The sequence below is a fragment of the Arachis ipaensis genome, chromosome B09, assembly GCF_000816755.2.
Source record: "Arachis ipaensis cultivar K30076 chromosome B09, Araip1.1, whole genome shotgun sequence".
Lineage (NCBI taxonomy): Eukaryota > Viridiplantae > Streptophyta > Magnoliopsida > Fabales > Fabaceae > Arachis > Arachis ipaensis.
Window position 1 is genome coordinate 128,273,368 of NC_029793.2, and position 22,645 is coordinate 128,296,012.

The 22,645-nt window shown below is 36.8% G+C and overlaps 3 protein-coding genes across 3 annotated transcripts; all 3 read right to left on the reverse strand.

Moving 5' to 3' along the window:
• Positions 792-2,029, reverse strand: LOC110266941. The gene is made up of 2 exons (XM_021112026.1): positions 1,972-2,029; positions 792-1,693 (listed from the first exon to the last, which is right to left on the reverse strand). Exons 1-2 carry the CDS (start codon positions 2,027-2,029, stop codon positions 792-794), a joined length of 960 nt encoding a protein of 319 aa, XP_020967685.1.
• LOC110266942 (protein FAR1-RELATED SEQUENCE 5-like) lies at positions 3,390-4,433 on the reverse strand. The gene is made up of 2 exons (XM_021112027.1): positions 4,224-4,433; positions 3,390-4,163 (listed from the first exon to the last, which is right to left on the reverse strand). Exons 1-2 carry the CDS (start codon positions 4,431-4,433, stop codon positions 3,390-3,392), a joined length of 984 nt encoding a protein of 327 aa, XP_020967686.1.
• On the reverse strand, positions 4,735-5,364 carry LOC110266943 (protein FAR1-RELATED SEQUENCE 5-like). The gene has a single exon (XM_021112028.1). It carries the CDS (start codon positions 5,362-5,364, stop codon positions 4,735-4,737), a length of 630 nt encoding a protein of 209 aa, XP_020967687.1.

A 22,645-nucleotide genomic window follows, 5' to 3' on the forward strand; every position in this document is an offset into this window, starting at 1 on the left:
TAGCATGATGGTGCCAGACTGGATGGCTCCTTTGATGCAGGGGGTGATATCGGGTTGGGAGATGTGTCGACGATGCCCCATCAGACCTAGCCATTCTTGCAGATGCATGCTATGCCACCTCAGTCTGCATACTTGGCACGCATCCCGGATGATCAGTCCAGTGGATCATCGTCTACTACAGATTATGCGACGCTGAGGGAGCAGATGAGCACTCCTACACCACCTCCGGTTCCTCCAGTTGGTCGCGGGCAGCACGACGTCAGACCACCTTCGTGTGGCACAGATGGCTGTCTCGACCCGTGGCCTCATGGACAACATGTTGATCCACGTGGTGGTGGGCGAGGGCGTAGGTAGTTGATTCTAATTTAGCTATGTTTGTCATACTGTTTCGTCACTGAAACTGGTGGATTTTTTCTGTGAAAAATTTATGTATATCTTGTTTTGAATGACATAAACATAAAGTTTTGAATGACATAAACATAAAGTTTTCAATGATATAAACAAAAACAAGTCTGTTGTACACAACATTTCCATAGAAATGATAATAGTAAATAGACATAAATGACACCTATAACTAACGTCGACTAGAAGACGCCCCTCCACCATCAAGAGCAGTACAAGTCCTCCGTGTGTGTCCGTTCTGGAAACATAATCTGCACTGCTTTTCGCCGTTATGCTCAACGTCATCCATGTTGTTGCGAATTCTAGAGCTGACAGGTCGACCTCTCTTCACTCTCATCATTCTCGGGTTGGGCTGAATACGGGATCCTTCATAAGATGGCCAGTCATCCTCATGCCCTCGGTCGAAACTCTGATCTATAAACATTGAAGACCGACTCTATGCGGTACACAGGATGAATAAAACTCTTCCAATCAAGTCTTGCATGAGAGCAAGCTGCAAGGACATGACGACAAGGAAGATGAAGAGCTTGGAAATACCCACAGTCACACGTTCCCTCATTAAGCAGCACCTGATAATTCTGTTGCCTGGACCCAGGAACTGCCGCTAGCTCTTCAACCGTAAAGTTTGTTCTCAATCGATCAAACTGGTAAACATTCATGGTATTCACGTGCTTGGAGTTGAATTCTATGGTTTTCACCAACGTCTGAGAGAACTCAGCACCGATTTGAAGTTGGGTCAGTGCCTCGGAACCCTTCCTTGCAAAAAGTTCACCCAATCGAAAATAACTTGACTTGACGAGAGTTGTGATTGGCGAATTGCGAGACCCCTTCATCACAGCATTAATGCACTCGGATATATTCGTCGTCATGTGACCAAATCGACGACCCTCATCAACATACTGTGCCCACTGTGACCGTTGCATTTTCTCAAGCCAGTTAGTGATTGCCATGTTTTCGCCCCGCAGCCAGCCAAAATAATGCGCAAACTCACGCTGTGACTTTGAATACGCTGCGTTAATTAGAACCTTCTTCAAGTCTATGTTTTTAAAGTGGGTCATGAAGTTGGCTGCAATGTGTCTTGTACGAAAGGCTTGGAAGGCATGAGGTGGTTTCCATAAAGTCCCTTCGGCATTCAATGCACTATCAATGGATTTGTGTCTGTCTGAAATCACTAAGAGCCCGTGTTGTGGTGTGACATGCTCCCGCAAATACGACAGAAAGAACGACCACTCCTCCTTTGTCTCACCCTCGACGACGGCAAATGCAATAGGCAGAATATTTGCGTTCCCGTCTTACGCTATCGCCATCAGTAAGGTCCTACCGTATTTACCATATAGGTCAGTGCCATCAATAGAAATAAGTGGCTTGCAAGGCTTGAAAGCCTCAACACATGATGGAAATGTCCAAAAGACCCGATGAAATATGACAGTATGTGTGGAACCAGGCCAAGGCTGAGTCACCAGTTGCACCCAAGTACCTAAAGAGCCAAACTTAGTTGCCTACTTGTACACATCTGATATTTTTAATTGAAAATAACCAATATTGAAATAAGTATTACCCGGCAAGTACATCTCCATTGCGAATAACCAACAAGGAAGCTTGTTGTACGATTCCTCCCAATCGCCATATATTCTGGCAATCACTCTCTATTTTGCAGGCCAAGCCTTTCTGTAGGACGCCTTGTGTAAGAACCCGCGTTTTCACGTAAAACCATTTTAATAAAATAATTTTAGTGCCAGAAATAGATTCAAAATTTAGAAGTTTTAATTTGAAAATAAAAATGTAAAATTTGATTTCAGTGAATTTTTCTGAGCTGGAAAATGTATTTCTTTCGAAAAGTTTTTGTAAAAATGCGTACTGACACTTAAGCTGGCAGTACCGGCTCTGGACTGTCCAGTATCGTGTATTTTGAAAAATAATATTTTGAAGATTGATTTATTATTTTGAAAGGAGAAAAATAATTTAGAATCGAAAATCGGGCACTAATCTTAAAGGTTTTGGCCCAAAGTGGGCCAAACGGACAAAAAACGCTAACGGATTGAACCGGGTCCAAACCTGGCCCAAAATCCAACATATATAAGCTCATTTAATGAGCTTTGAACTCATTTTTCCATCCCTAAGGGAGAGAGGGGGCGCAGCTGCCATGAGAGGAGAGGGAGAAGAGAAAATACTATTCACCCTCACCTTCTTTTGCTTGTAACTTGAGCTACGGACCTCCGATTGACAAGCTGTTTGCGGCCACGTGAAGCTCTCAATGAGCTCTTCCTTTCTATCTAAAGGAATCTGGTAAGGGCTCGCATCTCACTCTCCATTTTCGTGCCCTAAGTTTCTGCACGTTTTTTGTTGGGGTTTTGAGCAAGTTTTGTGGTTTTGCTTGTTTAGGTGATCTCTAGTAGCGGGTAATTGTTGGATTTTACCCCTAATCTCGTTGGATAAGGTAAGGTTCCACTAAATTCTTGTGTTTAATTGTTTTGTGTATCTTAGATTTTGATTTTGATGATATATGTGTTGTTAGTGTGAGCCTTGGTATTTGTTGGTGTTAGTTGAGGCTTTGGATAAAGTTTGGTGGTTTTGTTTTGGTGTTTGGTGCATTTGGGAATTGGTCAAAGTATGGTTTCAGTTTTCTTTATGTAATATGTAATGTTTCTGAACACTTAGGCTAGTGACCCATAGGATAGGATTGAATTAAATTGGTTGTTGGGATTGTTGTATGATGATGATGTATAATGATTTGAGGATTTGAGTTGTTGAATGATGATTTATGATGAATTATGATGGGTTGATGATTTTTGAGTATATTGGTGAATTATGATGTTGTAATGATAATATGGTGTGAAATATGTAGATTGAGGTAAAATGAGATTGAGAGTGATGCTTGGTATTGATAGATGATGAATATTGATGAATTGTGTTGGTGGGCGGGTTGGATAGCTTGACCCAGGGTATGAACAGAGCACCTTTTGACTTCACAACAGCTGGATCACTTATTAGCGCTGACGTGGGGGAAACCCTCGCTTGTGCATCACTTTTATTGATGCCATTGCACTGCATCTAAGTGTGGGCACTATATCATCAGCGGGGTCTTGCTCGCCAATTGAGCATATAAAATCACTCTTTGCATCTCTTGTCCATCTTTTCAGGATAAGAGATGTAGGGATGCATTTTGCATTGCGATGCTTCAAGACCCGAAAGATGTGGGAGCACGGTAATCCACGAGTCTCAAATAGCCTGCACTCACACGCAAACAGGTCCTTGTCTTTATTGTAAGATACTTTAAATTTCCATTGCTGATTAAAATACTCGCTCGTGTTGTACTCAACAATGTCTCCACTATTTGGGCATTCATTCACATTTAAGGCACGTGCTGCTTCTATCTCATCTTTCACAAGTTTGAAAATATTTCTAGTATAAAGTTCAGCAGCTTGTTTCTCAAAACTTTCCAAGCACGTAGTCAAAACAGAAAACTTATAAAAGGTTTCAAAGTCAGCAGTAAGATGGTTGTTTCGGTAATGCCTTAGTACTTCACTAAATTTATGAATGAATTCAAGGAGACTGGTTTTGCTGTCAACATAGTTCTTCAATAATGAATGAATTCCCTCACACTGTGATGTAGTTCTTATGTGGCCAAAGAAGTGCTCCCTCAAATATACGGTAGCCCACTTCATTTTGTCATTATAAATGCCCTGGACCCATTCATTCTCGGCAAGTCCGTATTTGGATATGATCTCGCTCCATCTCTCTTCAAATATTTGTACGGTAAACTGTCCATACAATAATACATTAAAATCGTCCCAAAAATGCTTGTTTTTTATATTCTATACCGCATTACGATGGAGATTCCATGCACAAAGGCGGTGTGGTATACAAGGAAATACTTCTAAGATAGCCTCTCTCATAGCATGGTCTCCGTCTATCACAATGCCTCCGGGTAGTTTTTCTGACATGATTTCCAAAAATACCTTCAGTGCCCACTTGAAAGTTTCGGATCTTTCATCTGAGAGCAGGGCATCCAAAGATAGTTGTTTGGCCATGGTGGTTGGTCCCTGAAAATATGACTAAGGGATTGTTGTAGACATTTTTCTTGTAAGTGGTGTCAAAAGTGAGTACATCGCCAAAACATTCGTAATCAACAACGCTTTCTCCATCAGCCCACACCAAATTATCCAACCTACCATCCTTTAAGGTGAACTTTCATAGAAATAACGGGTCACTGTCTGCCTTGGACAACAGATAGGCCAACGCAGCAAATGCATCACCGTCTTTCATTTTGCCACGCCTAGTCTTACTAATGTGGTTATGTAAGTCTTTGCTGGTAAAACCCACTTTATCGTATCAACCTTTTTGGGAAACCATGTAACCCATTATGTGGCAAATTTTAACACCACATGCTCGCAAGCTGTCTGCTTGTGTTTTATCGGCCTCATCAAGCCCACGATTCGCAACAATAAGATGTTTGTACTTAGGTAAACACAGTGGATGATTGTGTTCACTCTCAAAGATACTGACTTTCCACTTACCCGTTCTATAGTGACGAATAAACCGAATCCTCGCCCTGCAGTTGACACGAGTAATTGCCCTATGCTCCCTTTGCCAATTGTCCCTTTTAAGGTGCTTCCAATATCTTTCTCCTGCTTTATTGCAAACCAACTGTCTTGTATTAATGTTGCCATTAGCATCCACCGTCTTCAAGTCTTTTCGGGACACAAATCCATAGCACTTGGCATATTTGGCGTAAAATTCACAAACTTGAGATTCTGTATCAAATACTAGTCCCCATATGTCTTCGATGGTCAAATCAGTTATCAACTTTTCAAAACCATCAGCATTAATTATATATGCCTCTGCTTCATCTACAGTTACATCCACCATATCATTACTTTCATCGGAACTGCACTCATACTCAACACTTAAATCCTCAGATTGATCACCATCCTTATACGACTCTTTGCCATCATTCTCCATGACTGAACTTAAAATTTTAACATGTTAGGTACTAAATAAATGATAGGAGAATGGAATAGACAAAATGAACTCAATTTTTTATGATTAAAATTATCGGTCAATCAAATTCTATGAAACCTAAGAGCTATTAGTGCATAAGAATGTTATTTATATGACAACCAAGAGTTACAGAAAAAAATTCTCTAACTTATTAACTTCCTATGGTCTTTCTTTTGAAAACAAGAATACAACAGATTCAAATAAATATGAGCACATGAATGATTTGCCATAGTTTTGTGTGAGGCATTTCATTTATTCATGAAAGGATGAAATAAAGTCATTAAATTGATTTGCCATAGTTGTGTTTAGTATGAGGGGTTGATAGAATGCTTTTAAGAGATTGTGATTAGGTGGTTACACATTCTGTTTTTTCCTCCAGTTTTTGAGTTTAGGGTGGTAGTTATCTTTTTAGTATAGCCTTGTAAGTACTAGGTTCTGGTGGTGAACAAATCTATATATTGAAAAAAGTGGAACTTGTATAGTGCAATTTTGATGAACAAGGTGCTTGTAGTTGGGAACTCAAATCTTCTATCCCATTTTTCTGTGTGAATGATTTTGAAGATGTTAAGTTTGAGAATCTTAAAATAGAAGAAAAAGGGAGGTCTCATGATTTTACAGGTGTTAGATTTTTATTGAAGGAACTAAGGAGATAGGAAAATGGGATAGAAGATTTCAATTCCCTAATGAAACGTGTACCTTACTCATTGATTTTCTTTACTAATATCATATTCCCAATCCCCCCAATTTATGTCATGTGCAAGAAGTAATTGTTACTTGTTAGTTCCTATAAATAAATTAAAAAAAAAAGAAAAAATTATTTTTTATTCTATGGTCATCTTGAATAGCTTATTCTTGGTATAAAGTATAAACCACTTATTCCTAGTTATCATACAAAATGCCTTTGTATTATAGATAGAGGTTCTTATACCCAAATAATTTTTACCAAGTTTTCAATGCCTAGCAAGTAAATATTGTAAATATGTATTATTTGGAGTAACTTTAATAAAAAGATAACATTATGTTGGTGTTGTAAAAACTGATTAAATTATAGTATCTGTATTCTAACCCTATCATGAAAATTTGTTCAAACACATTTGTCCCTCTCAAAGCAGCTTCTTTCTTCTTTCTTTTTCATTTTTTCTTTAAGAAAAATAGTTTTGTAGACTTTCAAAGCATGCTACAACTAATTGGTCTACTATAGTAATACTTCTAATTGAGCTACTCATGGCTATTTGGCCCATTTCTGTTACAGAAATTTAAACTAATTGTCTCTCTTTCCTTTTTCTTTTTTAATTAATTTATTTTTTATCCTATTTCCTTAATACATTTTTTAACTTAGATAAACAAAACGTGTTAAAATCAGATATTAAAATTCAAAGCAGGTTTGGTACCGGTTATTTCTTGTGTTTATTATGTACAAGAACAAATCAAACCTACATATAAAATGAAGAACCATGAACAGGAGGGTTTATTATTTGCTTGGAATGTGGGGTGTAGAAGTATCATTTTGGAGGGTGATGCAGAGTTATCGAGAGAGAGAAGACAAGAATTCAACCATTCTCATAATGGCACCACTGCAGGATATCCTTAAATATGTTGGCTGGTTTATAGGTTTAGTAGTTGTATAGTTGTATTGTTTCTAGGGAATATAATAAAGCGACTGATGAGCGGATAATTTATACGCTTTTTGACATTGTTTGTACATAGTTTTTAAAATGTTTTAGTTACTTTTTAGTATATTTTTATAGTTTTTATGCAAAAATAACATTTCTGGGCTTTACTATGAGTTTGTGTATTTTTCTATAATTTCAGATATTTTCTGGCTGAAATTGAGGGACCTAAGCAAAAATCTGATTCAGAGGCTAAGAAAGGACTGCAGATGCTATTGGATTCTGACCTCCCGGCACTCAAACGCATTTTTCTGGAGCTATAGAAGTCCAATCGGTGCGTTCTCAATTGGGCTGGAAAGCTAACATCTTGGGCTTTCCAGCAATGTATAATAGTCCATACTTTGTCCGAGATTTGATGGCCCAAACTGGCGTTAAACGCCAGCTAGAGACCCTTTTCTGGCGTAAAACGCTGGAACTGGCCTCAGAACTGGAGTTAAATGCCCAAACTGGCATCCAAGCTGGCATTTAACTCTAGAAAAGGCCTATGCACGTGTAAAGCTTAATGCTCAGCCCAAGCACACGCCAAGTGGGCCCCGGAAGTGGATTTTTGCACTATCTGCACTTAGTTACTTATTTTCTGTAATCCTTAGTAACTAGTTTAGTATAAATAGTACTTTTTACTATTGTAAAAGGGGGGTGAACCTCTTTTCACTTTTATGTTACATTTGGGAGGCTGGCCATTCGGCCATGCCTAGACCTTTTTCTCTTATGTATTTACTACGGTGGAGTTTCTACACCTCATAGATTAAGGTGCGGAGCTCTGCTGTTCTTCATGAATTAATGCAAGTACTATTGTTTCTCTTTCAATTCATGCTTACTTCTTCTCCAAGATATAATCTCGTACTTAATTCATTTAAGTCAGAATGAAGGGGTGACCCGTGACAATCACCCACTATCTTCGTTACTCGCTTAGCCAAGATCCGCGTGCCTGACAACCATAAGCGGTCTACATGATGTTCAACGTATTCATTGGACGACAGCCGGAGTATAATCTCTTGGGTCTCTGATCCAAGGATTTGACTTGCCTCTCCTGACAACAGAGCATTCGAATCCGTGAGATTAGAACCTTCGTGGCAGAGGCTAGAACCAATTGGCAGCATTCTTGAGATCCGGAAAGTCTAAACCTTGTCTGTGGTATTCCGAGTAGGATCTGGGACGGGATGACTGTGACAAGCTTCAAACTCACGAATGTTGGGCGCAGTGACAGTGTGCAAAAGGATAGAGAGATCCTATTCCGACACAAGTGAGAACCGACAGATGATTAGCCGTGCGGTAGCTGTGCCTGGTATTTTTCATCCGAGACGAGAGATTCGACAGTTGATTAGCCGTACAAAAACCATACCTGGACCATTTTCACTGAGAGGACAGATGGTAGCCATTGACAACGGTGATCCACCAACATACAGCTTGCCATGGAAGAGAGCATGCATGATTGGATGAAGACAATAGGAAAGTAGAGGTTCAGAAGCAACAAAGCATCTCTAAACGCTTATCTGAAATTTCCACCAATGAATTACATAAGTATCTTTATTTTAATTTACGTTTTATTTATCTTTCAAGTTTGTTACTTTCTTGTTAAGAAAGGTTCAATCTTTAAATCTAGATACATATCTTTTAGTTTCTTGTTAGTCAAGTCATCAACTTTAATTTTAAAAATCAAATCTTTTTAATTTCTTTTTTAATTCTTTTTCAAAATAAATTTCAATCATATATTTTTAAAATTTTAATTTCAAAATCTTTTTCTAACTTCTTATCTTTTCAAAATTTATTTTCAAATCTTTTTCAACTAACTACTTGACTTGTTTGTTTTAATTTTAAAAAGTTTACTATTTCTTATCTTTTTCAAAACCACCTAACTACTTTTTCACTTCTAATTTTCGAAAATCACTAACGACTTTTTCAAAAATGTTTTTAATTAACTAATTGTTTTAGTTTTTAATTTTATTGTATTTCTTTTTCAAATTTTTGAAACTAACTTAATTAATTAAATAAAAATAAAAATATTTTTCTTTTCCCTCTTCTTAAAATTCGAATACTCTCTCTCTCTCTCTCTCTCTCATCTCTTTCTATTTATTTTATTTATCTACTAACATTTCTCTTCTACTCATCTAATCATTCGAACCCTCTCCCTCTTTCTGTGTTCAAATTCTTCTTATTCTCTCTTTACCTCATTCTTCTATTCTTCTTTTCCTCTGACACATAAAGGAATCTCTATACTGTGACATAGAGGATTTCACTACTCTCTTTGTTCTCTTCTTTTTCATATGAGCAGGAACAAAGATAAGGACATTCTTGTTGAAACTGACCCTGAACCTGAAAGGACTCTGAAGAGGAAGCTAAGAGAAGCTAAAGCACAACACTCCGGAGAGGACCTTACAGAAAATTTTGAAAAAGAAGCAGACATGGTAGCCGAACTTGAGAACAATGGTGGAGATGCAAGGAAGGTGCTTGGTGACTTTACTACACCAACTTCCAACTTCTATGGAAGAAGCATCTCAATTCCTGCCATTGGAGCAAACAACTTTGAGCTTAAACCTCAATTAGTTTCTCTAATGCAGCAGAATTGTAAGTTTCATGGACTTCCATTGGAATATCCTCATCAGTTCTTAGCTGAATTCTTGCAAATCTGTGACACTGTTAAGACCAATGGGGTTGATCCCGAGGTCTACAAACTTATGCTTTTCCCCTTTGCTGTAAGAGACAGAGCTAGGATATGGTTGGACTCACAACCTAGAGAAAGCCTGAACTCTTGGGAAAAGTTGGTGCTTTCTTGGCCAAATTTTTTCCACCTCAAAAGATGAGCAAGCTTAGAGTGGAAGTCCAAACCTTCAGACAGAAGGAAGGTGAATCCCTCTATGAAGCTTGGGAAAGATACAAGCAATTGATCAGAATGTGTCCTTCTGACATGCTTTCAGAATGGAGCATCTTATGTATATTCTAGGATGGTCTGTCTGAATTGTCCAAGATGTCATTGGACCACTCTGCTGGTGGATCTCTTCATCTGAAGAAAACACCTGCAGAAGCCCAAGAACTCATTGAAATGGTTGCAAATAACCAGTTCATGTATACTTCTGAAAGAAATCCTATGAATAATGGGATGACTCAGAAGAAAGGAGTTCTTGAGATTGATACTCTGAATGCCATATTGGCTCAGAACAAAATATTGACTCAGCAAGTCAATGTGATTTCTCAGAATCTGACTGGATTGCAAGTTGCATCCGGCAGTACTAAAGAAGCCTCCTCTGAAGGAGAAGCTTATGATCCTGAGATCCTGAGATCCTATGGAAACACCTATAATCCTTCATGGAGAAATCATCCAAATTTCTCATGGAAGGATCAACAGAAGCCTTAACAAGGCTTCAATAATAATAATAATGGTGGGATAAATAGGTTTGGCAATAGCAAGCCTTTTTCATCATCTTCTCAGCAACAGACAGAGAATTCTAAGCAGAGCTTCTCTGACTTAGCAACCATAGTCTCTGATCTATCTAAGACCACTCTCAGTTTCATGATTGAAACAAGGTCCTCCATAAAAAATTTGGAGGCACAAGTGGGTCAGCTGAGTAAAAAAGTTACTAAAATCCCTCCTAGTACGCTCCCAAGCAATACAGAAGAGAATCCAAAGAGAGAGTGCAAGGCCATCAATATATCCAAAGTGGCCGAACCTATAGAGGAGGAAGAGGCAGTGATTTTCAGTGAGGAAGACCTCAATGGACGTCCACTGACCACTAAGGAGTTCCCTAATGAGGAACCAAAGAAATCCGAGGCTCATACAGAGACCATAGAGATTCCACTGAACTTACTGTTGCCATTCATGAGCTTTGATGAGTATTCTTCCTCTGAAGAGGATGAAGATATCGTTGAAGAGCAAGTTGCTCGGTATCTAGGAGCAATCATGAAGATGAATGCCAAGTTATTTGGTAATGAGACTTAGGAGGATGAACCTCCATTGCTCATCAATGAACTAAATACCTTGGTTCAACAGAAATTATCTCAGAAGAAACCGGATCCCGGAAGGTTTTTTATACCTTGTACCATAGGTACCATGACCTTTAAGAAGGCTCTGTGTGACATGGGGTCAGGTATAAACCTCATGTCACTCTCTGTAATGGAGAAACTAGGGATCTTTGAGGTACAAGCTACAAGAATCTCATTAGAGATAGCAGACAAATCAATGAAACAGGCTTATGGACTTGTAGAGGATGTCTTAGTGAAGGTTGAAGGCCTTTACATCCCTGCTGACTTCATAATCCTAGACACTGGGAAGGATGAGGATGAATTCATCATCCTTGGAAGACCCTGCCTAGCCACAGCAAGGGCTGTGATTGATGTGGACAGAGGAGAGTTAGTCATTCAATTGAATGAGGACTACCTTGTGTTTAAGGCTCAAGGATCTTCTTCTGTAACCATGGAGAGGAAGCATGAAAAGCTTCTCTCAATACAGAGTTAAGAAGAGCCCCCACATTCAAACTCTAAGTTTGGTGTTGGGAGGCCACCATTACGCTCTGAGTGTCTGTGAAGCTCTCTAAGAGCTCACTGTCAAGCTATTGACATTAAAGAAGCGCTTATTGGGAGGCAATCCAATATTATTTAATTATATTTATTTTTTATAGACATTTGTTTTCCATTGCCATGTTATATTTTCTTTAGGTTGATGATCATCTGGAGTCACAAAAACAGCTGCAGAATTAAAGCGGAATAAAAAAAACAGCATCAAAAACAGCACACCCTGGAGGACAGGCTTACTAGCGTTTGAACGCTAGTAAGGATAGCAGAATGGGCATTTAACGCCCAGTCTGGCAGCATTCTGGGCGTTAAACGCCAGAATTGGTAGATAGACTGGTGTTTAACACCAGAAAAGGGTGTCTAGCTGGCGTTAAATGCCAGAATTGGCAGACAGACTGGTGTTTAATGCCAGGAAAGGCAGCAGAGCTGGCGTTAAACGCCAGAAAGGGCTGTCCAGGGGCGGTTAAATGCCAGAAAGGTGCAGGGACCAGAATTCTTTGACACCTCAGGATCTGTGGACCCCACAGGATCCCCACCTACCCCAACTCACTCACTCTCCTCTTCACACCTTTCCATAACACTCTTCCCCAAATACCCTTGACCAATCACATCAATACCTATTCCCCAAACATCATTCACCTATCAAGTCCTACCCTCTTTCCCATAATCTCTTCACCACTCACATCCATCCACTATTCCCCAAAAACCCATCATAAAACCCCACCTACCTCACCATTCAAATTCAAAACATTTCCCTCCCAAACCCAACCCCTTCTTACACAAATTCCCTCTCTCTCTTACCCTATAAATACCCCCTCATTACCATCTTCAATTTCACACAACATAAACACTTAAACCCCCTTGGCCGAATTCAAAACACCCATCTATCTCCTCTATTTCTTCTTCTTCTCCTTCTTTCTTTCTTCTTTTGCTCGAGGACGAGCAAACCTTTAAAGTTTTGTGTGGGAAAAAGCTCTGCTTTTTGTTTTTCCATAACTATTAATGGCACCTAACGCCGAAGAAACCTCTAGGAAGAGGAAAGGGAAGGCAGTTGCTTCCAACTCCGAGACATGGGAGATGGAGAGATTCATCTCAAAAGCCCATCACTAGAAAGAGGATAGAGCAAACAAGAGAGCCCACTCATGGACCTCAACAAGAGCATGAGGAAGTCCCTCATCAAGAAATCCCTAAGATACCTCAAGGGATGCATTTCCCTCCACACAACTATTAGGAGCAACTCAACACCTCTTTAGGAGAATTGAGTTCCAACATGGAGCAACTAAGAGTGGAGCACCAAGAGCACTCCATCATCCTCCATGAAATCAGAGAGGACCAAAAGGCCATGAGAGAGGAGCAACAAAGGCAAGGAAGAGACATAGAGGAGCTCAAGAACTCCATTGGTTCTTCAAGAGGAAGAAGAAGCCACAATCACTAAGGTGGACCCATTCTTTAATCTCCTTGTTTATTTTCTTTTCTATTTTTGGTTTTTATGCTTTATGTTTTGACTATGTTTGTGTCTTCATTACATGATCATTAGTGTTTAGTGTCTATGTCTTAAAGCTATGAATGTTCCCTGAATCTTTCACCTTTCTTAAATAAAAAATGTTTTCTGAAAAAGAAAAAGAAGTACATGAATTTTGAATTCTATCTTGAAAATAGTTTAATTATTTTGATGTGGTGGCAATACTTTTTGTTTTCTGAATGAATGCTTGAACAATGAATATTTTTATAGTGAAGTTTATGAATGTTAAAATTGTTGGCTCTTGAAAGAATAATGAAAAAAGAGAAATGCTATTGATAATCTAAAAAATCATAAAATTGATTCTTGAAGCAAGAAAAAGTAGTGAAAAACACAAAGCTTGCGAAAAAAATGGCAAAAAATAAAGAAAAAGAAAGAAAAAGAAAAAGCAAGGAGAAAAAGCCAAGAGCTCTTTAAACCAAAAGGCAAGAGCAAAAAGCCAATAACCCTTTAAACTAAAAGGCAAGGGTAAAAAGGATCCAAGGCTTTGAGCATTAATGGATAGGAGGACCCAAAGGAATAAAATCCTGGCCTAAGCGGCTAAATCAAGCTGTCCCTAACCATGTGCTTGTGTCATGAAGGTCCAAGTGAAAAGCTTGAGACTGAGTGGTAAAAGTCGTGATCCAAAACAAAAAGAGTGTGCTTAAGAACTATGGGCACCTCTAACTGGGGACTCTAGCAAAGCTGATTCACAATCTGAAAAGGTTCACCCAGTTATGTATCCATGACATTTATGTATCCGGTGGTAATACTGGAAAACAAAATGCTAAGGGTCACGGCCAAGACTCATAAAGTAGCTGTGTTCAAGAATCAACATACTAAACTAGGAGAATCAATAACACTATCTGAATTCTGAGTTCCTATGGATGCCAATCATTCTGAACATCAAAGGATAAAGTGAGATGCCAAAACTGTTCAGAAGCAAAAAGCTACTAGTCCCGCTCATCTAATTGGAACTAATCTTCATTGATATTTTGAAATTTATTGTATTTTGTCTTCTTTTTATCCTATTTTGTTTTTAGTTGCTTGGGGACAAGCAACAATTTAAGTTTGGTGTTGTGATGAGCGGATAATTTATACGCTTTTTGGCATTGTTTTTACATAGTTTTTAATATGTTTTAGTTACTTTTTAGTATATTTTTATATTTTTTATGCAAAAATCACATTTCTGGACTTTACTATAAGTTTTTGTGTTTTTCTGTAATTTCAGGTATTTTCTGGCTGAAATTGAGGGACCTGAGCAAAAATCTGATTCAGAGGCTGAGAAAGGACTGCAGATGCTGTTGGATTCTAACCTCCCTACACTCAAACATGTTTTTATGGAGCTACAGAAGTTCAATTGGCGCATTCTCAATTGGGCTGGAAATCTAACATCTTGGGCTTTCCAGCAATGTATAATAGTCCATACTTTTTCCGAGATTTGATGGCCCAAACTGGCATTAAATGCCAGCCAGAGACCATTTTTCTGGCGTAAAATGCCGGAACTGGCACCAGAACTGGAGTTAAACGCCTAAACTGGAATCCAAGCTGGCATTTAACTCTAGAAAAGGCCTATACACGTGTAAAGCTCAATTCTCAGCCCAAGCACACACCAAGTGGGCCCCGGAAGTGGATTTTTGCACTATCTGCACTTAGTTATTTATTTTCTGTAATCCTTAGTAACTAGTTTAGTATAAATAGCACTTTTTACTATTGTAAAAGGGGGGGGGTGAACCTCTTTTCACTTTTATGTTACATTTGGGCCAGCCTAGACCTTTTTCTCTTATGTATTTACTACGGTGGAGTTTCTACACCTCATAGATTAAGGTGCGGAGCTCTGCTGTTCTTCATGAATTAATGCAAGTACTATTGTTTCTCTTTCAATTCACGCTTACTTCTTCTCCAAGATATACTCTCGTACTTAATTCAGTTAAGTCAGAATGAAGGGGTGACCGGTGACAATCACCCACTATCTTCGTTACTCGCTTAGCCAAGATCCGTGTGCCTGATAACCACAATCGGTCTACATGATATTCAACGTAGTCATTGGACGACAGCCGGAGTATAATCTCTTGGGTCTCTGATCCACGGATTTGACTTGCCTCTCCTGACAACAGAGCATTCGAATCCGTGAGATTAGAACCTTCGTGGTAGAGGCTAGAACCAATTGGCAGCATTCCTGAGATCTGGAAAGTCTAAACCTTGTCTGTGGTATTCCGAGTAGGATCTGGGACGAGATGACTGTGACAAGCTTCAAACTCACGAATGTTGGGTGCAGTGACAGTGTGCAAAAGGATAGAGAGATCCTATTCTGACACAAGTGAGAACCGACAGATGATTAGCCGTGAGGTAGCTGTGCCTGGTATTTTTCATCTGAGACGAGAGATTCGACAGTTGATTAGCCGTACAGAAACCGTACCTGGACCATTTTCACTGAGAGGACGGATGGTAGCCATTGACAACGGTGATCCACCAACATACAGCTTGCCATGGAAGGGAGCATGCATGATTGGATGAAGACAATAGGAAAGCAGATGTTCAAAAGCAACAAAGCATCTCCAAACGCTTATCTGAAATTCCCACCAATGAATTACATAAGTATCTTTATTTTAATTTACGTTTTATTTATCTTTGAATTATCAAAACTCATAACCAATTGAATCCGCCTGACTAAGATTTACAGGATGACCATAGCTTGCTTCAAGCCGGCAATCTCCGTGGGATCGACCCTTACTCGCGTGAGGTTTTATTACTTGGATGACCCAGTGTACTTGCTGGTTAGTTGTACCGGAGTTGTGAAAAGTGTGATCACAATTCCATGCACCAGTGACCAATTTTCTAGATCAGCAACATAATAAGCATAAAAGTATATCAAGCAATTAAACCTGCAAGAGAATCCAAGCATGCAGCTGTTACAAGGCACCTTTCCAAGTTTAGTAAGGAAAGCTTTTGCAACCCTGAAATGAACCAAGACATCATCGAAAATTAATGAAGCATAAATAATTATGAAATACTGAAACTTAAGAATTCTGTTCAAACTGGCAAGCTGAGATGCTAGTATTGTATATCGGTACTGTTTATAGTTCACACTGTAACATGTCTACTAACTAACATAAGCAATATCAACTACAGAAATTACAAGGACAAATGGAAAAACAAAGAGACTTTTCCAAGAATGATTTATACAACTGAAGTCTATATCAAAGAAATGAAGCCCAAGGAAGGTTGGATATATAACTGAAATTTTTCCATAGAAAAGACAAACTGATTGGTTGATAGCTGCATTCAGAATTATAACCATATATTCACATAAAAATAGAAAACAAAGAAAAATCCATGGAAGAAGATGAAAATTCTAGGTTGAACCTATAAAATAAAAAATCCTGATTGTTCTGAAACACCACAAAAATACAAGGAAACGGAAAGTACCTTTTAGAAAGCTGATGCTAAAATTAGTGACTTTACTCCAAGAAATCTCAAGACTCCCCAAACACGCCAACTCTGGAAGCAAATTGAATAAAATACATTGTTCTGTTAATCATTGAACCATGTGTTGACTAAGACAACAATGACTATACTTCCATATGTACACATCACACTGACAATTATATAGTAGTTAAGCACAATTGCAATGTGTTCTTTCTTAGAGAAATAAAAGTATTCACACACTTGAACTAATTAGCCTTCAGGAGCAAAGGTTTTGATATCTTCAATGCCATACAAGATAACCATAAAACAGACCCTGGTTTATCTAATTCCTAAACCAGCCGATCTTGTAACCATTGAAACAGCACCACTAATTACTGATATTAGAAAAATACTTAAATATTTTGGCAGCACCGCACCCGACCAGTAAAAGCATAGCATACGGCAGACAACATGATTACATACCATCAGATTAAATTCATAATATTATATTTAAAATATTTAAACATGATCTGGATCTCAGAAGTGTTAATCTTTCTAACTACCTATCCTAAACATCATAGTTTCTAGCCATTGAGATCAAAGTTCTCGCACCCTAAACATGACAAAACCTTGTTGATCTTAGAATCTAGATCAATTATGTGAACCTACTTATTTAAAAAAAATGTGACCAGCCATAGGTAACTAATTCAACTGAGTTAGCATTTCGATCAAACCAGTTTTGCTCAGCTTTCACCTAAAATAGCAAAGAGAAATAGAATCTAAAAACACAATTATCCATATCCACTAAGCACAATTATCCATATCCACTCGTTGTTTTGTTGACTTTTAATTCCACTTTCTACTTTTAATTCTACAATAGGGTTATTGACTTATTGGCCATAGACCGGGACAATAACCCTATGAAATAGAGGCAGAAAAATTCTACAATAGTTCCAATCAACTAAAACAGCAAAGACAAAAAGAGAAGCTGGTTTCACACAGCTTACCAAACTTTATAGAAAACAACTAAAAGGCTTCACATTAAAGATAAAAGACCAAGATGAACTGCAACATGTCTACTCACACACTAACCCATTATAAAACCTTAAACACCAAGCAAAATTCCAAGCCAAACACCACAAACAACATAAATCAAGCTCACCCAAAAAAAAGATTTTTTTTCAAAATAATAATAATAATAATTTAAAGGGCCAGTTAATTACTTCAAGTCATTGTCATGGAATAATTGACAAAATTCAGTTCCAAAATTAAAGCAAACAGCAAAAAATGCCACTCAGAGAAAACATAGCAGCTCAGAGAATCACAGAGAAAGTTACAAACTTTGGTGAATTAACACACACCCGAGATACTAAAAACAAAATAAAATAAAGATTGAGGATCAAACCTGAAAAGGGTCACAAGACAGGGTTTGAGTGACTGTATGAAGAAGAGCAAGCTTAGTGTTGCAACGGTTTCATGGAGCAAAATTAAAGAGCGGTGACAGAAGCAACAGAGAGGAGAGAGTGTGTGAAAGTGAAGTGAGTGAGTGGAAACAGAGAAACAGAGAAACAAAGACATTAACTACATAAGAAGATGAGTGAGAAGAAATGCAAAATTTAGAAATATATTATTATTATTTTTATTATGAAGTCATGGAATAAAAATAAAAATAAAAATAAAAATAAAAAATAAGTGAAACATAGACGAGGACAAGAACCTAGCCCTTTAATTTGGCCAAATCCCTGAAGCATATTTAGTACTATGATAGTGACTTCACTAGTATTTTAAGGCACAAAAAATAACATTAGTTCTATGCCATTGAAGAAATATTAAACCAAATATAAGATTGATAATGACAATCAACAAAGAATTAAATAGCAAGTATTTCCTTCTTTCATCGCTGTCTTAGTTCCTTAAAACTCTCTGGTTTGCTCATCAATTTTACAGTGATAAACAAAAAGTCATTAAGAGAGACAAAAATCTGTTTAGTCAAGAAGGTAAAAACAATACAAATTTAAGCTAGATAAGTAACAAGGATCAAATTCTTTGTAACATTACATGCATATTTAAACCAAATGCCTATTTCTGCTATTGACTACTAGGAAAGAGTTAAAACAGTACTATTAATTTGGTTTCAACTTTCAATAGGCATGCAGCTTTTCAATTTTCTTCTGAGTTTTATAAAAATGATTTGTAACATCATGTGTTGACTAAGACAACAATGACTATACTTCCATATGTACACATCACACTGACAATTATACAGTAGTTAAGCACAGTTGCAATGTGTTCTTTCTTAGAGAAATAAAAGTATTCACACACTTGAACTCATTAGCCTTCAGGAGCAAAGGTTTTGATATCTTCAATGCCATACAAGATAACCATAAAACAGACCCTGGTTTATCTAATTCCTAAACCAGCCGACCTTGTAACCATTGAAACAGCACCACTAATTACTGATATTAGAGAAATACTTAAATATTTTGGCAGCACCACACCAGACTAGTAAAAGCATAGCATACGACAGACAACATGATTACATACCATCAGATTAAATTCATAATATTATATTTAAAATGTTTAAACATGATCTGGATCTCAGAATTGTTAATCTTTCTAACTACCTATCCTAAACATCGTAGTTTCTAGCCATTGAGATCAAGGTTCTCGCACCCTAAACATGACAAAACCTTGTTGATCTTAGAATCTAGATCAATTATGTGAACCTACTTATTTAAAAAAAATGTGACCAGCCATAGGTAACTAATTCAACTGAGTTAGCATTTCGATCAAACCAGTTTTGCTCAGCTTTCACCTAAAATAGCAAAGAGAAATAGAATCTAAAAACACAATTATCCATATCCACTAAGCACAATTATCCATATCCACTCGTTGTTTTGTTGACTTTTAATTCCACTTTCTACTTTTAATTCTACAATAGGGTTATTGACTTATTGGCCATAGACCGGGACAATAACCCTATGAAATAAAGGCAGAAAAATTCTACAATAGTTTCAATCAACCAAAACAGCAAAGACAAAAAGAAAAGCTGGTTTCACACATCTTACCAAACTTTATAGAAAACAACTAAAATGCTTCACATTAAAGATAAAAGACCAAGATGAACTGCAACATGTCTACTCACACACTAACCCATTATAAAACCTTAAACACCAAGCAAAATTCCAAGCCAAACACCACAAACAACATAAATCAAGCTCACCCAAAAAAAAGATTTTTTTTCAAAATAATAATAATAATAATAATAATTTAAAGGGCCAGTTAATTACTTCAAGTCATTGTCATGGAATAATTGACAAAATTCAGTTCCAAAATTAAAGCAAACAGCAAAAAATGCCACTCAGAGAAAACATAGCAGCTCAGAGAATCACAGAGAAAGTTACAAACTTTGGTGAATTAACACACACCCGAGATACTAAAAACAAAATAAAATAAAGATTGAGGATCAAACCTGAAAAGGGTCACAAGACAGGGTTTGAGTGACTGTATGAAGAAGAGCAAGCTTAGTGTTGCAACGGTTTCATGGAGCAAAATTAAAGAGCGGTGACAGAAGCAACAGAGAGGAGAGTGTGTGTAAAAGTGAAGTGAGTGAGTGGAAACACAGAAACAGAAAAACAAAGACATTAACTACATAAGAAGATGAGTGAGAAGAAATGCAAAATTTAGAAATATATTATTATTATTTTTATTATGAAGTCATGGAATAAAAATAAAAATAAAAATAAAAATAAAAAATAAGTGAAACATAGACGAGGACAAGAACCTAGCCCTTAAAATTGGCCAAATCCCTGAGGCATATTTAGTATTATGATAGTGACTTCACTAGTATTTTAAGGCACAAAAAATAACATTAGTTCTATGCCATTGAAGAAATATTAAACCAAATATAAGATTGATAATGACAATCAACAAAGAATTAAATAGCAAGTATTTCCTTCTTTTATCGCTGTCTTAGTTCCTTGAAACTCTCTGGTTTGCTCATCAATTTTACAGTGATAAACTAAAAGTTATTAAGAGAGACAAAAATCTATTTAGTCAAGAAGGTAAAAACAATACATATTTAAGCTAGATAAGTAACAAGGATCAAATTCTTTGTAACAGTACATGCATATTTAAACCAAATGCCTATTTCTGCTATTGACTACTAGGAAAGAGTTAAAACAGTACTATTAATTTGGTTTCAACTTTCAATAGGCATGCAGCTTTTTAATTTTTTTCTGAGTTTTATAAAAATGATTTGTAGCATGCTCTATGAATTATAATTAGCCAAACTTCAAAGATTTAGAGTTGTATTACTAATTATGATATAAATGAAACACTCATATATGAAATAACATCAAATAGCGTGCTATGGTGAATCATAATAGATGCAATGAAAAATCAAGAATAAAAAATCAAAGAACATAATCAACTCAAGTACAGAACAGAAAAAAATAGAAGCATTAAAAAATTATAACAAAAATCAAGAATCAAGAATAACAACCAAGAGAATACTAGAGAACTGCAGAAAATATGCCAACCAAGAATCAAGAAATTTAAAAATCATAACTAAAATCAAGTACTAAAATACTTAGGAACAAACCAGAATTAACTCAAGAACAGAACAGAAAAACAAATAGAAGTAGTGAAAAATCAGACAAAAAAAATCAAGAACCAACCTGAGTCAGAAGCTCCATTCTTGATGATGCAGACAGAGAGTGGCAGAGTGCAGGGAGGAGTGGAGGAAGACGCGGTGGCTACCAGAAAGGGAGAGGCGCTGGACGACGACGGCTGGATGAGGCTCGACGATGGAGGGCGAAGGGGCTCGACGATGGAGGGCGAAGGGGCATTCAAAGAACTTCCATAGAGGAGAAAGACGCAGCCTTTACCCAGTTGAGTGGTTTAGCCTTCCTTCTCCTTTATGTTCTTTAAATTCCGTGGATAGCTAGTTACCGAGATCAATGCAGTCAATTATTGCTAGGATTTTACCGTTTTGGTGTGCTTCAGAGGGGAGGGGGGCACGAATGATATTAGGAGAAGATGAAGAACAAATTGATTTTTTATTTTTTTTATATGTTTTGCTTTGCTTTAGAGGAGGACACTAATGATTAGGGGAATTGGAGAAGATGAAGAAAGATTAATTTTTGGTTTTTTTAATATGTTTTTGTTTGGTTGTTTAAATTATTTGAAACTATAAATTAGGATTAATTGAATTCTAAAATTTGATTAATTTACAAGGGTATTTTTGTCTAATCAAATAAAGTAAGGATGTTTAAGACTTTTTATAAAATTAAATAAAAAATATATTTTTATTTTTATTTAATTAAAGGGGTATATTAGTAAAAGTGGTGATATAATATATATTTAAAAAAGAAAAAATTAAATGCTGATGTGGAAAAAAATGCCACATGGTTTATTACTATTTGTCAATATTTTAAACATATCGGTACGTATGAATTTATCATCGTACCGTAGCAATCACCTTACAAATATATTTTCAACACACTGTTAATAATGGATAGTTAATAATGGGCACACGTTTTCAGCACACTATTAATAATGGACAGTTAATAATGGGCACATGTTTCCACCACACTCTTAATAATGGGCCGTTACAAGTATATCCATTTTAAAAAATTTTAAATTAAATTATAATCCAATTGGATTAATTTAAATTTGAAAAATAAAAATAACCGTTTGCCAATTGTTAGGAGAGATTGATGGGATAGTAGGGAGAGAATTGAAACAGCCTGGATAGTGCGAGATAACGTGAAAGATATCCGTTTCAATTCTCTTCCTCCTATCCCATCAACTTTTTTGAGTACTAATTAATCAAACATATCTATTTTAATATTTTCTACCAACTTTTTTACGTACTAATTGCATGCCAAAAGTTTGGATTATTAATATTATTAATATCTTTTATTCTTTTCAAATTTTTTTTAAACAAAAATACATATATCTCGTTTACAATGTAAACGAGACACGTGTTGCATAGACCTCTCTTATCTCGTTTACACTGTAAACGAGATACATGCAAAATTATCTCGTAGTGTAAACGAGATAAGAGAGGAGTATTTATTTCGGTAAATATTTTTTAAATTATTTATTTTGATAATTATTAAATTTATTTAATTTATAAAAATAAAAAACTGTAATA

Excerpts from the sequence above, each read along its gene's own strand:
- LOC110266941 (XM_021112026.1), bottom strand. The coding sequence starts at position 2,029 with ATGGCGATTGGGAGGAATCGTACAACAAGCTTCCTTGTTGGTTATTCG. Across the intron at positions 1,694-1,971 it reads TGGTTATTCGCAATGGAGAT|ACGGGAACGCAAATATTCTG; the intron begins GTACTTGCCGGG and ends CGATAGCGTAAG.
- LOC110266942 (XM_021112027.1), bottom strand. The coding sequence starts at position 4,433 with ATGGCCAAACAACTATCTTTGGATGCCCTGCTCTCAGATGAAAGATCC. Across the intron at positions 4,164-4,223 it reads GGAATCTCCATCGTAATGCG|TTTACCGTACAAATATTTGA; the intron begins GTATAGAATATA and ends TTGTATGGACAG.
- LOC110266943 (XM_021112028.1), bottom strand. The coding sequence starts at position 5,364 with ATGGAGAATGATGGCAAAGAGTCGTATAAGGATGGTGATCAATCTGAG.